The sequence below is a fragment of the Pteropus medius genome, unplaced genomic scaffold, assembly GCF_902729225.1.
Source record: "Pteropus medius unplaced genomic scaffold, Ma_sr-lr_union100, whole genome shotgun sequence".
NCBI lineage: Eukaryota > Metazoa > Chordata > Mammalia > Chiroptera > Pteropodidae > Pteropus > Pteropus medius.
In genome coordinates this window covers 7,795,132-7,811,303 of record NW_024350926.1, presented here as the reverse complement: position 1 = coordinate 7,811,303, position 16,172 = coordinate 7,795,132, and the positions used below count along the sequence as shown (strand labels likewise).

General features: G+C 35.4%; 1 protein-coding gene across 5 annotated transcripts in view; it reads right to left on the bottom strand.

Moving 5' to 3' along the window:
• Positions 1 to 436: 436 nt before the first annotated feature.
• Positions 437 to 16,172, bottom strand: part of HNF4G (hepatocyte nuclear factor 4 gamma) — an 89,505-nt gene continuing 73,769 nt past the window's right edge. For 4 of the 5 annotated variants that reach the window (XM_039841905.1, XM_039841906.1, XM_039841907.1 and 1 more), the window contains 7 exons: positions 14,451 to 14,557; positions 12,769 to 12,924; positions 9,654 to 9,741; positions 7,681 to 7,833; positions 7,319 to 7,555; positions 6,275 to 6,397; positions 438 to 2,830 (listed from right to left, as the gene is read on the bottom strand). In XM_039841905.1, the coding sequence (XP_039697839.1) occupies positions 2,709 to 2,830; positions 6,275 to 6,397; positions 7,319 to 7,555; positions 7,681 to 7,833; positions 9,654 to 9,741; positions 12,769 to 12,924; positions 14,451 to 14,557 (986 nt within the window). In that variant the 3' untranslated portion in view covers positions 438 to 2,708. Of the gene's footprint in view, positions 2,831 to 6,274; positions 6,398 to 7,318; positions 7,556 to 7,680; positions 7,834 to 9,653; positions 9,742 to 12,768; positions 12,925 to 14,450; positions 14,558 to 16,172 lie in introns of all 5 variants that reach the window. The other variant, XM_039841904.1, reaches the window with a different exon arrangement.

Below are 16,172 nucleotides of genomic sequence, written 5' to 3'. Positions count from 1 at the left end.
CATTGTTGAAGCCAGCGGGGGTTATATATTTTCATTTCTGTGAGAAAACCAAAAAGCAAGCAAAACTACATAATTAAAGCACAAATGTGATGATTCTCCCTTCAATCAGTGTGCAAGTCTATGATCATTTGGTGATGTGCAAATTAATTTTGCTCTGGCCTCTGAAGACCAGTATTAGCGAACTCTGCAAATTTAACTAAATGACCATCTAAACAATATTATCAGGATCTCTACAATTATAAAATCGTTTTTGAACAATAATGAAACACCTCCTTTCAGTTTTTTCTCAATTTTTATTTAGAATGAAATAACATGGTATCACCATTTAGAAATATTTTAATCTCACTATAATTTAACATTAAAAAATCTAGTAATTTTGATTTTTGACAATAAAATTTATAAAAATAATTTTACATTTATAAAATGAATCATTATTTCACAATAAATTATTCATTTTTATTACCTGAAAAAGTTTTGTGCTATATAAAAGCAATAACTTTTCTTATCAATATTTTAAACATATCAGTTCATTCCATCCAACATTTTTGGCAGTTAAGTATACAAAATATTATATTACAAATTCCCTGACCATAGTTATTAAAACAAAATTGTTAGTTAACAATTTCTAAAACATAACTGTTTAGCAAATATATGCAGATAAGTTAAAGGGCTTACTAATAAAGAATTCGTTTTATATTTTAAAGGTTTTTTTAATATCTTCTAAGAGAACAACACGATAAGCAGAAATTTGCTGATGATATTGTATTTATGAAAATCAAAAAGATTCTTATTCATGAAATAGAGATGTCAGAGTAAATTTTCAAAAAAATTATAAAGTTAAAAAAACTTCTCTCTCCCTCTCTGTCTCAAAGATGTATTTTACAGTTGCACAAAGGTGGCAGCTCTTGAAAGAATTTATTGATTCTATTAAATCAATGATAGCTTCTAAGTAATCACTTTCCACTTTAAGAGTTCAATTTCACTTCAAGAGCCAATAAGTTAGTTAACATTTACTGAACCTTTTTACTTGTAGAGTACATTGGGGTTATGTACTCTAGAAATCATAATCTTAGAAATTTTGAAAGATCCCCCCAAAATCATGTAAATCACTCTCTTACTTTTTTATATCATTGATAATTACTCAACCAGTTGTTGCCTGCTTCAGCTAATAAATTATGTGAGTGTCAGAGAGAGAGAGAGGGAGAGGAAGATGTCACTGGTTCACGAAGTGACCCATCATTAATTGTTTTTAATTAAGCTCCAGCTTTAGACGATATCAAATTGTTTAGGGCTCCAGTGAACTGTACTCCTCAGTCTAGAATTAGACATTTAGTATATCCCTGGGTTGCTGGATTTGGGAAAATCTGAGAAATTAGTGATTTAAATTTGTTTTTGATTTTATTGTAACCTATCTGGTATATCTTTTATTTTCTTTGATTTGTTTACAAGATTTTTCTAGGGGCAAGACTCTTATTAAAAGCATAAAAGTGGTTTTCTTGTCATGTTGCAATAATTTGACACTCACTGCTTTACATGAAAATATGTTACAAGTCACACGACAGATGGTATTCGATCAGCACCCAATCACATATATTTAAAAACCACAGTAAAACGCTCACGTTTTTCATCCTATACCAAATATATAATTACTCTTTTAAAAGGCAACCAGATCTGGGGGTAAATGTGGCTCTCCTGCTTCTTAGGTTTATGAACTTGGCTTATGTTACTTAAACCCTCTAAGCTAAAGATTTCTTTACTGACAAAGAAAGATAATAATATCTCTCTTACGGGGTTGTTGTGAGGATTAAATGAGGCAACGTGTGTGTGACAGATGGCTAATTTGTCTCCCCATATTTGTCTTCCAGAGTTGTGACGTTTCGGTTGGCACGAGGCTTTCTGCTTTCTCTCCCGGCCTCCCTGGGAACTAGCTGTGGGCGTGTGACAAGTTCTAGTCAATGAATGACGACTTCTTGACTGTCTCAGAAGAGAGAAATAAACTTCTCTCTTGGTTGAGCAAGTTTGGGGGGGTTTTCTTTTTACAGTTTAGCCTGTAACCTATCTGCTAAAACTAACAACTTTTATCTTAACATATATCTTGAAATACAGTCAGATTTGAAAGAACATCCAGTCATCCTTGGAATGGCCATTTATATTTTTCTAAACTTAAAATAGCTATATTTAACTGTGAGCCAAAAGGATGCTCTTTAGACACCGGATATCCATAAGTGATTCTTCATAGATCTATGCCTTGTTCTACAGTAACTGCTTTATTTTTCTAATTTGCAAATTTAAAATTTATTAAAAGCTTAGCTCATTTTATATCAATCTGGGATTTCTGATCAACCATTCGCGGTCAAAAAAAAAAAACAGTTCTGCATCACATCACGGTAAAGCAGCTATTTACAGATTTAAATTAACATTAAGACAACAAATGAAAGTAGTACGTAAGATTCAACCGCTTTAGGTACAGTACAGGAAAAAAAACATATAAACATATTGAAACTCAGATACACAGCAGTTGCAACTGAAGGTTTTAAACATTAGCAAAGACAAACAAAATGAGTATATAAACGAGAAACTAGTTTACCATCTTATAAGAGCACCATGAAGAAGCCTTGGCTAAGAGTTTGCCAGAAGTATCATCCTGAGATATTTCAAGACCATAATTGTTCACGTTTGCGCAGTGCCGTTCAGAAGGAGACGTGTCCTCACAATCGCTTTTGTTTGGAGAGAGACTGATGGGAAATGACGGACGCTTGGTTCGCAGCCATTTTGAATTGTTCCTGCCCAGAGCCTTGTGGGGGGGAAGGGAGTGGGGTTTCAGGAGTTGCTGCAAAAGAACCAGAGAATTGTATGTGATGGTGACAGTCACCCTGACCTATCCCATTAAGTCCTGTATGACACCGATAGGCATTGTTTTATTTTGGATGTGTTTAAATGATCCTATACAAAGCAGTGATTTGTAGAACACATCATCCGCTCACTGACTTACTATGGCAGATGCGCTCCCAGCCTACCTCTCCAAATAGATTGAAACTGGACTAGATCATGCTTAAAAATCTTAAGCATGTCTTTCTGTCTTTCTTAATAGCATGTATAAGCATCTGTTTCTCTCACCCAGTGGAAAGAAGTTTGTGAAAAGAATGAACAGAACGCTAGTGTTTTTTCAGCTCTTAGGAAACAAATGTTATAATTTTTGCAATAAAAAATGCACATAAACTAAAATATATTTCATTTGGATTCCACTAAAGCACATTAGATGAATAAAATATGAAGGTAAAATACTTTTCAAGTGCTTTGAAATCTGTTGCAGTTAAAAGCATCTGAAAAACACTGGCTTTGTCACTTCAAAATTATTGTATTATAATTGAACTTGTCCATCCCTACCCCATCAATGCAGAGAGCAAGTCTAAGTGATGGATAAAAGTTATAGTTTGAATATTTCATTGTCTAGAAAGTATTTCCTCCTACTGCAAACATTTACCGTATTATGAAATAACATGAGTTATTCTATAATTTGTAAAAACTTGAAATACTTTAGTACTCATATTTATTATCACTCCACGTATTTAACAGAAATAGAAAATGTTTGATGATCAGACTGAAGCATTGCAAACTTTACAGATTTTTTTTCCAAAAGTTTTTTTAAAGTTCTAGAAAAAAAAATTCTATAAAAAAGTGAAAACAGTCCCTTTTTGCCAGGTTTTCCTTAATATGATAACTTTAGTATTATTAAGTATGAATTAACAATGACTTAGAAACCAATTTTTAGATAGTTTAATTAACAAAAGAATAAACGAACTGCTTTAAAAACTTTTTCTTCATATTGAGGATGGATCTGAAACCAGCTCTAAAAGATCAAGTAAATATTCATGAACTTTAATTTTGGTCTGTGTTATGTGTTTAATGTTTTGCTTTGGATAAAATGTAAACTATTCTAAATGAGCACAAGCAAAGCAAAACTTGGCTTTACAAATGATTCTTATAAATATTGTCCTGAAAGCGGAAAATAAAAATGGAAACTGTGATGATGTGATTCTAAAAAGATTAGGGTCAACAAATACACTTTTAAACTACTAGAAAATTAGCATTTAAAAAGTAAAGGGCTCAGGCGCCAGTAGAATTGTGAAACTTTCTCTTCATTTGGTGCCTGTAATGCTTAATGCGTTGTTAATGTGTTTTATTTTCTGAGTTTATGAATTACTGATCTCACAACCCCATGGATTTCAGTATGGTATTGGCCTTGCCTCTCTGCTTTGGACAACCTATTAAATGGAAATGGTGACATCTACTTTGCAAGGATGGTCTCAAAATAATGTCTCTCAAGTATACCGGGACCCACAGGTTAAATGTGCCATACTAGTTCTATAATTCGTACTCTTTTCTAACAGCTTCATTTTCTGCCTCTGTCATACACTCGAAGGACTTTGTGTTTCAGACAAAACGTATACATAGGTGTACAAAGCTTGGCACTAAAGGACAGACGTGAAAACATGCCATTTCTGTGGCCGCTACTTTCCCTACCACTAGGTAGGAGTCAGGTGGTACTCACGAAATTGTTACACTGCACTAAACATTTGTGTAAAATGATACTTGTGACTACTTATTAAGGGCTATTGTAAATTAAGTATGTAATACAGGTATGCATAATAATTCATCATGATAACTCAAGGCATCTCAGTGCGGTAGCTGGCTTAGTGTTCAGAGGTGAGGTGACAGATCGAAGGTAAATCTGGGATAAATTCACAGGCAATTAATTCTAGATATTTTGTCAAATAGAGATTCTTATCTCCAGGACACCATTCAGAGGTAGAATTTGTGTTAACTGCAGTCAGATCCGATTAACTTAGCTGCTAAGAACCCCTATTAGTTATATAATCATTTTAGTTCCAGAGAGTGTTCTCAAGTAGCCCTCGCTGTGCAAAAGTCTGATACGCATGGCTTTGCGTTATCAGTTAATAACAGCGCTGGTCCTACAAAAACATGGTTCAAGTTTCGGTTACGATGGTAACTCAAGATTAGGAGTGAGTACTGCGTAAACACAAACTGCACTGCTCACTCTTCAGTCTACAAACAACTACTCAAATAACAGATATGTCTTGTGATCAGCCACCAATCACATCACCTCTCTGTCTATCCGTGACTGGTCCCGGACATATATTATTCAATTCATGCACAGACAACAAAGTGTGTAGTTTTAGGCTCCTGTCTCCCGGTGACAAATCCATGTGACATTTTGCAAAAATGGACAAATGAAAGAAAATTGGCTGAAAAAGAGATTCAAGTGCAGCAAAGGAAGAAAAAGTGATAATGCTGGGAATGAAATTCAGGTTGAACAAAGTGGACTTATAGAAGAGATAGCTGACCACTGGAATGTGGACACTGCTGTTGGCTGAGTCTCTGAACATGCAGCCAGGTTACTTAGTGGAGGAACAGCTGTCAATGAAGTGAGGAAGTAAGTTGTGTTGTCAAAAACGAAGATGCCACAGAGGAAATGAAATGGGCAAGAAATGCCACATGGAATGGATTCTTGGAGATATTTCAGGACATTAAAAATGAAGAGGATAAACTTTTGGAAGCTGATCCAAACTTCCAAAAGAGTAATACTTATTTATCCAGGCATGGAACATGCTCACTTCCTCTTGTAAGTTATAAGAAGAGGTGGAAGCACTGTTCAAACGACTTTTCTTGATTTTTTTTTTTACAAAACACTAAAACATTACTTCTCAGTGTTTCTAATGTTTTAAATGACAGTGGACAAAATAAAGATGAGGATTATTATATTTTTCAACCTCCCTACACATCTATAATGTGTAGTTAAGAGAGATCTTCATGTTTTGACAATCGTTTTTGTTTATTTCTTACTGAGGTATAACTGACATGTAACATTACATGACAAACACTTTTAAAGTTCCCATGCAACCATAATTTCCCATTGAGAATTAAGATTACTTTGCATGGTTGCAGCATGCACAGTCACTTCTATGGGTTGGCACTACCAGGCAAACCTAGAACTGACTGCATGTTCTCTTATGCTTCAGACCTATGAAATGGAAAGAGTTAGGCACTCATATCACCATTTTAGGGAGCAAAGGTACGTCTAAGGAGACTGAGCAACTTGCTGAATATTATAATCTCCCACAGCTGAGTCCCGGAGAAGAAATTTTATCCAAATTTTGCAGTTTTGGGGTACTAATAGATTCTTTCCCCAAATCCCCCCTTTTTCTCAGGTAATTAAGACATGTTACGGTTGAGAAGTGGCCTGGCTACTTACAGATCTGGTCTGTATGAACCAGTGATGACATGGGGCCTAAAAGTATAGTTTGTCCGGTTAATGGATCTTGAGATAAATGTGGATGCATGGGATGATGGAGATGACTAACGTCACTGGAAGCACCTATGGAAGATAAAAAGATGCTTGCATTAGTGATATTTAATCCGGAATAGCAATTTTACCTTGGAACGAATGTTCTGATTGACAGCTCGAATATTGCTATTTTTGCAAAGTGCTTTTTGGGAATTCAAAAATAAATTAATAGAACCACTGCCATATTAAGGACAATGTCAGCTTTCACTGTACATTGACTGGATGAATGTTGTATCATATTATGTTGTATATTAATAATGGACCCTGTGTGCTGTTTCCTGGAATAATTGCGTTTGCTGCCTGTTGTCAGGGCGATTCCAAGAATCACTTACCTCAAGTTCATAGTATTTGGGGTCACCCTAATAGCATAAACAACTCTTATTTCAGGAAGATATCATTAGGGACACATTAAGCACTAGAAAACTAAAAATAAAATAAAGCGATTTTACAAGGAAATTTAATCTAGATCAGAACATGGAATAAATGCTTTCTTAACTTATTCCTGACATTTAGTGCAGTAATGAAATCTCATTTTTCCCTTCTCATTGTGTTCTGTCAATTAATTATTTCGGGAGCAAAATGTTCATTTTTAAGATGTTTACATTTCAAGATGTTGCAATTCTGATATCCTTGAGCTTTTAAAGGAGTAAAGGCATAGGAAAATACAATGCGCTTCAAGGAGTACCAAAAATAGGAAATATATTTCTATTTACCATGTTGAAGGGCCTGAAAATTAAGGTTCGGAGCTAGATGGTGGAGACTAGTAAAAATGGGGATTTGATTATGTCCGAGTATTTTGTCCCCAGCCAATGGGGTTTGCAGACTTTCTAAATGTTAAAAAAAAAAAAAAAAAAGAGCTTGTTTCGTCATGGAGAAAAAAAATGTGTCAAACATATTTAAAAGTACACAGCGTGATGCTAATAAATGAAGTAGCATCTCAAACATACTCACCGCCCAGTAACATTTCTTGAAGCAGGTTGTCGATTTTGACCATCCCGAAAAGTTTCACAAACTGGATCTGCTCAATCATTTGCCAGGTGACGCTCTGCAGGGTGGGCAGAAGCAGAAGCAGCTCCCCGAACCTCCCGCGGGAGTCGTACTGCCGGTCGTTGATGTAATCCTCCAGGCTGAGCTGCACTTGGAACCGCATGTTCTTAATCTTTACCGGGTCGCTCAGCCCTTTCGCGTCTAATAAAGGAGCACAGAGGACAATCTAAAAATTGAATCTTGCTAGTGTGACAGGAACTGGTATAATATTACAAATAGCTTCATTTTCACTACAATTATTTCTTAATGGGGCTTTGGAAACAAACCTGGATCAAAAAATACAATCGCCTTCAAACAAGCATACTCATTGTCATCAATCTGGATTTCCTGAAATGGTCGAACCAGCTCGTCCAGCACTCGATTGGCGACACGGCTGATCTCGACTTCACAGCTGTTGCGGTGAATGACATAGTTGTTCCCTAGGGAGAAAAATAATCTCTCACACACACCCCTCAAAATTGTCAGATCTTGTTTAAGTTTTTACAAACCAATGTTTTAAACGACATTCCCTAGCAGACATCAGAATAGTACTTCCTCTCTTGGTAGGGTCAAGTTAGAAAAGCTTAAGAACACTTAAAAGATCAATACCATTGATAACAGGATCACGTGCACTTTAACAGCCTCGGTTACTGGTAATAACAGTGAAGTACAGCCTAATAATAAGCTAATAATTGACAAGAGACAAACAAAGTATAATGATTAGCTTTCCGCTATGTCAGTTATCTATTAGTGCCTTACTTATTAATGAGCATAATATAAAACCTAAAGAATCTTTCTGGCTTACAGTGGATTAAAAACAGCACTCTTTTAGTGTCTAGGTATATGTAACTGTAACAACGATCGAGACACGATTTTAACAAGCCTTAGTAGATGAAGCTGACTATTTAAAAATTAGCACGTGTATTCTCCTGCGCTGCCTCATTAAATAGTAAAATCTATCTTCCTGGGTTTAAGTAGAGATGGGATGATCGCTGTACAGGTAGGAATTTAAGGGAGTTCAGAAACTGGATAGAGAACTGGACCACCTAATCCCTAAAGGCCATTTTAACTTCAAACATCTCTGGCATAATATGCTGAACATTTAGTAGCTTCTAATATGTTAACAAATTAAAAGATTATTATAGCCCCTAAACTAACAGCTACGTTGTTATTTTATAGTTTCACAAAAAGCAAAATATTCTGAATTCTTTCACTTCAGGCAAAGACAATCTTCAGTGTAGCAACATGTACAAAATGTAGCCTTGCTCTTATGAGAGGTTAGTTTACCTAATTTTTCATGATGAAACGATTGAGAACTATTAGTGAAAACATTTTGTTTTCTAGGTATTTTGTGTTCAGATCTATAGGGGTCCTATGAAGGCAACAGAATATTTACTAGAATTTGAGAGTACCATCTCCGCAGTGACATTAGGTTGCTTAAAGTCCTGGCTCTGTCCCTTACTAGTGCTGTGATCTTAGGGAAACTGTCTGCTTCTATTTCTTCACCTGCAAAATGAGCTGAAAATAATACCTCCCCGTTGAGAGTACTGTGAGGATTAAACAGGAGTGCTGAAATGCACGTATAGCGCTAAGAGCAATGCCTGCCACACAGCACGACCTCAATCGATATTAGCTATAATTGTGTTATGTTCAACTTATTTCTATTTGGGGCCAAAATATCTATCACGTGAATAGAATGAACAACCTAGTCATCGTTTCGCACAAGCCAAGGAGAGGTGGAGCTAATAAGCATTATGGGATCTTAACTCCTCGACAGGACACCTAACTTTATAAGACAAAAGCTTTTTCTGTGTCTCGTCCCCTCCACCCGACTTTCCACTCCACCTGCCATCCTACTTCTGCCTCTCCTAGCGCTGTTATTTAACTATCAAGATTTTTCAGACACTGTTACCAAGTTTTTTTTAACGGGATTTTGTAGCGTACCATGGGCAATGAGATCACAGGAGATACACGTGTTCCTTAAAAAAGTATAAAATAACATATATTACGATTATTAACTTGACACAGAGGGAGTGTCCTGATGATTCAAATATCTCAATGCATTCTGAACTTCTCTGCAATCAAAGCAAGGAAAAATGGGGCCTGAGTGAGACATGATCAATTAAATCCCATTTGTGGAGTGAGAGGACCATTCGTCAGTGTCTACGAATGCTTGGTACATACAGAACAGCTCCTGCGTAAGAATGATACATGCATAATTTCTTCATAAATTTAAAAAAAAAAAAACAAACAAACTTACCCAAAAGCAAGATATCTTTATACACCATGGATCTCTTTGTAGCTCCAAGCAGTAAATGCTCCCCGGCATGAGCTCTCAACAGTGCCACCTCAGTGAAAAATCCCAAGTTTAACGATTAATTATGAAATAGGATTAAAAAATGGTATCATATGAGTCCGATTAACTTAGTGTTCTTTAAGTCTGGGTCTTTTTTTAGTTTGTTTTAATAAACTATAATATTCACAGAGAGTTGCCATCACTAATCCTTCAATGTTTTCTGAAATTAAGAGTATCAGTAATGTGTTACTTTTCAAAATTTCTAAAACTAACAAGTCAATACAAAGTCAGCAAAAACAAACAAAACAAACAACAGAACAAATAAGTGTTTTGGAATGAAATGTAATCCAAGAAACCAGAGTTCAAATCTGGCTTGGCCATTTGCTACCTGTTTAATCATTTATGTTTGGGACTCATTTGTTTTCATCTATCAAATGGAGATAGCAATAAAAATTTCAAAGTGTAGACAAAAGGATTAAAAAATATATATATATGTAAACATAACCTCTTACACTCAGACCGAACAAATCCAAGCAAAGTGAGGATTGTGACAGAGTGAAACGGGCATGAGGGTCTGGGTTCCAACCCATTCGACATCAATCCTCTACCTCTTTGCACTAAACTCTCAACTGAGCTTCGATGACAGGAAGCATTTCAATTTTAACACATCAAAGACATGGTTCTCCACATCGTCATCATCTTAGTAAATGGCATCATCGTCCAAAATGCTTGTTTATATCAAAAGCAAGACTCCATTTTGATTCTTCTCTAATTGCCTAGCAAATCCTGGTACCGCTTCTCCATTGCTACCACTCAGCCCAAGCCTTTGTCATTCTTCCCCTGGCCACACACCATATACTCTAAAGACCTAACCGGTATCTCTGCTTCATTCCCAGTCCCTCTGTCCTAAATCCTCCTTGACAGAGCTTCCAGGATGATATTTGTAAATTAATAATCACTTAATACCACTCCTCTGCTAAAAATGCTTCACTGATTTCTTATTGTCCTTAGAATAAAATCCAAATGCCTTCCCCAAGGCCTCGTAGGTGACAGCTCAATGCTTTGCTCTCCACGCACGTCTTGGGTCTCAGCTTGCCACACCCTCTGCTGACTTTTCTCCAGGCACATTATTTCTCCCTGCTTCAGGGCCTTGGAACACGCTGCTCCTGTGCCTGGATGCTTTCTCCTCAGGTACTTCTATGCTTAGTCCTTTGTCATTCAGATCTCAGCAAAAATCCTCTCTGACCCCCAATTTAAAGTACCTGGTACCACTGAGCGCCAGGCATTCTCCAGCAATTCATCCCGTTCCACTTTATAGAACTTATCCCCACCTAGAATCAACTTACTCATAATCTGTGTATTTTTTTTTTATTGTCTGTCTCTCCAAAATAGAATGCAAACTTTATGAGAAGAATGATAATCTAAATTTTTACTGCCAAATACTCATGGTTCATAAAACCGAACATCAGTCTTAATAAATGTTTGCTTGATGAATTTACTCAGCGAATTTAACTGATCTAGAGTTCAGTTTTAAAAAACTGTTAAGCAGAGATTATAAAACATATGCCACAGAGATCTTGAGAGCATTAAGTAAAATAATAATCTAAGATAACATAACTGACAGCTAATTCCACGGTAATTCCGCAGCGCCTTACCCAGAATAGACACTTGCCAATCTGTGGCCGTTAATGCTATATCGTTAATATCAAAGTCTGAGTTAGTAAATTAAAACTGTTTTTGACAGGATACTGGATTTCAATTTCCTAATTTTCAAATCATCGTCTTCAAACACAAGTCAGCAACTTTTAAAGAGGACTGATAATAAAAATATAAAACTGATAAATAACATAAACCTGCTTATATAGCTTGGGGTGAGACAAGTAGGTTTTAGCAATTTAGCATTATTCACTCTGAAATAACCTTCTATGCCAAGCTATCTTTATGATATGTCAATAACCATGACTCATACCAGGAAGGCAATGACGGAACATGTTAAGAATAATTTCAGACTTCACAGAATTTTTTTTTTTTTCCTATCACCAAGTAAAATGCTCTCCTAGAAATGTAACTAACTTCCTATGATCACTTCTTTTTTCTGGCTGTGTAAATATGTTGTGCTTCTTTGACTTTTATATAATCTTCCACTTTTCCCTTTGACTGTTTCTTTGTTTTTACGTATCAGTGATAAAGAACACTATTCAAAGATGTGAAGATATTTTCTGGGTATAATACATGTTGTGGTTTACTCAACGAGGGGGGAATTGGAAAATTTCAAAATATTTGCATCTGCAAAATATTATATACTACTTAGATGGAAGGGTTCAAAATAAACCTGAAACTAATAACCTAATCTTCACAGACTAATTAGGAAATTAAAGTTCTTAACTGTTAATTAAAATGTCTTAACGTATGTGTTACAAAGTATAAAAACATATGTTATTAGAGAAAGATCATTACAGCTGAATTTTCTCTATTCCTCTGTACATTTCAGAGCACGATTCTATAGACTTTTTTGTGTGTGTGCCAGACCTACACTTTTTATACAGTACTGCTAGAAGAAAATTGACAATACGAATAGCAAAGTTTTATATGCTAATTGCATAAAGTGCCCACAATGGCACCAACACACCCTGTGTGGTTTCTATGTAGGAGCGGTCTGGCATTTCTGAGGAATTTTACACAGCACCTTCAGTAAACATCAAGACAAAATTGTGTACCACTTGCCTCCCAGACATCTGCCCTGCCAATCCTTTGTCTCACGATGGCAGTTACCTATCTGCTTTTGTCCCACACTTAATCTTTTTAAACTCTAAAAGGAAAAAAACAGCGTCTTGCTCAGCTTCATCCAATCAATAAATTTTCAAGACCCCTCAGACAGAAGTTGTGCCTCTTGACAGAACAAGAAGGTGAACGGACAAGAAAACCAATCTTTTCCTCATAAGATAGTTTAACCGTTGTCAAATAGTAAATCTATTAGGAATAGTAAATCTATCACAAATATAATTAAAGGAACGCACAAACATGGCAGAGTTCAAAAAACATGTTTTTTTAAAGCATTCGCAACTTCTTTAACGTCTACCTGATCATCCAGCGGTAACTCGCAGAAGGCAGGGATGTACTTAGCCCATTCCACCAGGACTAGGAGCTGCTGTTTCATAGACTCACAGACCTCACTGATACTTGCAATTTTCTTCACATTTATGTCAGTGCTTGTGCCAGGGCTTGAGGCTGAGATCTGGAATGAAGAAGAACATTATATTAATTTATCACTTAAAATAGTTCTCTGTTTTCTATGACTGCATAAACACTACTGAAGTGGGCATCATCACTGTCACAGTGTCTTGAAAGATACTAAATATTTTTACATTGAGAAATAAAATACCTATCAGTTCGAGTTCAGTTGAAAACATTCACTACCTGGCAAGCACATGCCCTGGGAGCAGTATCTTATTTTACTGGCCGAATCTATAGAAAAAGTTACCCGACTTTCAGAGAATTTCATAATTCGAAATGACTCTACAAAGAGATAAAAGAGGATTTACATGAAATATGTTCTGTGATTTTATTATTAATTAAAAAAATGACATTTCCATTAAGATAGCCCATCTTTAATTTGCTGGAAAGGTTTCCAGTGGATAAAGTTTACCAAACTGGGGAGAAAAGACTCAGATGAGAAGCAGAATGATTTATGTTCTGCATTGAATGGAAGCGCTCCAAAATAAAGTTAAGATGCCAACCTTTGACTCGGCCACACTGAAAAGCCTAACATAGAATGACAATTTTAAAAACTATATACAATTTTGAACTATATAAAAATATAAGTGGTGTTAAAATGCTTTTCTGCTGAAAAAAAAAGTCACTTCCTAAAAGTTCTTATAATTTTTTTTTTAATTTTCGAACATGTGTGCGTGTGGACGTGTTTTTCTGTAGTGTGTCTATTTCCTCTTGAAGCCATTCTCTAAATGCTTTATAGGACCATCAAGCAATTTCAAGTACTGATGATGATAACAGTGATATTAACTTCATCATATTACCCTTGTGTTATCAAAAACGAAAGTAGTTGCACTGAGTCATTATAGGACTGGATTAATAATTAGCTATTTCGTAATTTGCTTTATAATAGAAAAATATCATTAACATTTCTAATATGCTAAAATGCTAAAATAAACTGTCTTCAAAAGATTTCTTGATTTTATTCTTAAGTGATTTATTTTTATACTATAACTTATGACCCACATTTTTAAACTTTAGAACTGGTAGTCTCATTCTAGAAACTTAAGACTCTTTCTCCCGTGTTTTTTGAATTCTGGCTCTTTCCTTCAATTCCAGTTTCCCTTCAAAACCAGGTGCCAAGGTGAGTTCTTGAGCCCAGAAGTCATTTTCAAGGAAGGGTGCTCTGATGACGGGTCTCAACCAAACTCCCTCATAACTGTTGTAACCGACTTCACAGATTCGATTAATAAAACAAGAAACTGCCCCCAGAATGCTGTGCTACACATTAAATGTTTTAAATCAACCTTGTAAACATTTGTTTTAGAATCTTTGACTAAAATGCGGGTCGTTTTTCCATTTAATAAAGAGGAACTTGTCCAGAAGTCAAAATTAAGTCAACTTGTCTGACTAATATTTTCAAAGTAAAACTCTTGAATTGGCCTAATTGTAGTTTACGTTAGTGATGAGCACATTTGACTGAGCCTGGAGTATCTTAGTCTCCCGCCTGAGTAGGCATTTGATTCTGCTGAGCGGGGCGGATGCTGGTACCTGGCGAGACCGAACCTCTGCCTGTGCCAGTGTGTTAATGGAGGGGATGTTGCTGCCATCAAACGTGCTTCTTCTCGTGCTTATTCTATCGCGTTCATTTTGGACCGCTAGGGGAGAAAAATCACAGTATTAATTGGTCGGTTCTCTTCAATATATGTCAGGATATACACTTTGACGTTAAAAAAAAAAAAAGTCAGGATAAAAAGCGAGAAGGGGTGTTTCGATAAGACCTGTTGGCGGGAGGAATATGACTGAAGATATTTTTCATTTTAAACCACTTTTAAAAGTAGAAGGAGCCAGGCCTGTCACTTGAGCTCATAAAACAGTTAGTGTCTTTTGGGACTTCAAGGTGGCGTGCAAGTTGGAAAGTGTCGGGTCAGCCAGTTCGGCCACGCTGTATTTTCCTAAGATGGTTTTCCAGTCTCTCAAAGTTAATAAAACCATAAGATAACTAGAGAAGTGTATCGCTTGCGAGATTGACCAGGTCAAAGATAAGAGGGTATTCACTGTGAGAAGACATGAGTCACAGAGTTTGAAACTTCCATTTTCTTTTTCTTCTAAATCACTAGCAAAAAATGGAAACTAAATTTATTTTAGTTATGATTTTAAAAATACAGTCTTATGATCTCTTATGAAACAATGTTCTTGGGGAAAGTTTACGAACGTTAATAAAGCAGAATTGGCAGCACGTAGGGAATCTCACCTGAGAAGCGTGAGGTTTGAATATTACCATTTTGGAAAGGCAAAGGAATCTCATGTGTTATGGGAAATGCTTCTATGAGAGAACAAGACCTACTTGTTTCAAACAGGAAAGAAAGAACAATGCATGTCCCCAAATTCCTTATTGAAAACTAAGGTTTAAATATGGGGAAGTGTAAAAGGGGAGTATACACAACTATACCTTTATATTTGTCACATAAATATATAAATGTAAAGCAGATATCAAGTTGGATTCAAAACTTAGGAGGTAAAATTATCTCTGTTAATCAACAAGAATGAAAACAAGGCCTGTGGTCCCTAATTATTTAAGTTAATGTTCTATTCTGTTCTCCTGGAAAGATAAGACATTAAACTGTCAACCTTTTTATTGAAATTATTCTTTTATTAAAAAATTCACTAACTTCTATGCCCATATCTACTATTTACCCAAAACTTACTCTTAGATATCAACTCATTAATTTGGAAGCGAAAATACTTGACTTTTTGCCTTTTAGCATGAGTAGTCTTTCGGTTGGAATAAATCATTAATATTTTATTTAAAATTATGTTTACCGGTAGCTTACTCTTCCTTCTCTCTCTTTATTTTTAAACAGAAATTGTCATTGATTTTTCAGCTTAAACTGATGAAATACATTTGTGGAGATAAAAAATTAAAATGGAAGTCATGTTTTTATTAATTTAATTTACATGATCAATCTTTAGAAAAATGCTATTCATAACCTTCTTATACAATAATTTTTTACTTAAACCATGTTTATATACATTTCCATCTTAAAGTAATCCTGATATTATACTATTATTGAAAGTAAGGGAAATAGAACTACTCAATAGACCCAAAAGTTACTTCCTAATCTATTGAGGGGAAAAAAAAAAAGTATTATTCTGACTAGTAGAAGATATAATTTCACTATTTTTTAAAATAATTTTATTGTCTGTAAAACAAAAGATATATAGGAATTGATTTGCTCGTACTTTGTAGGAAATGGATAAAGATGTCTGACA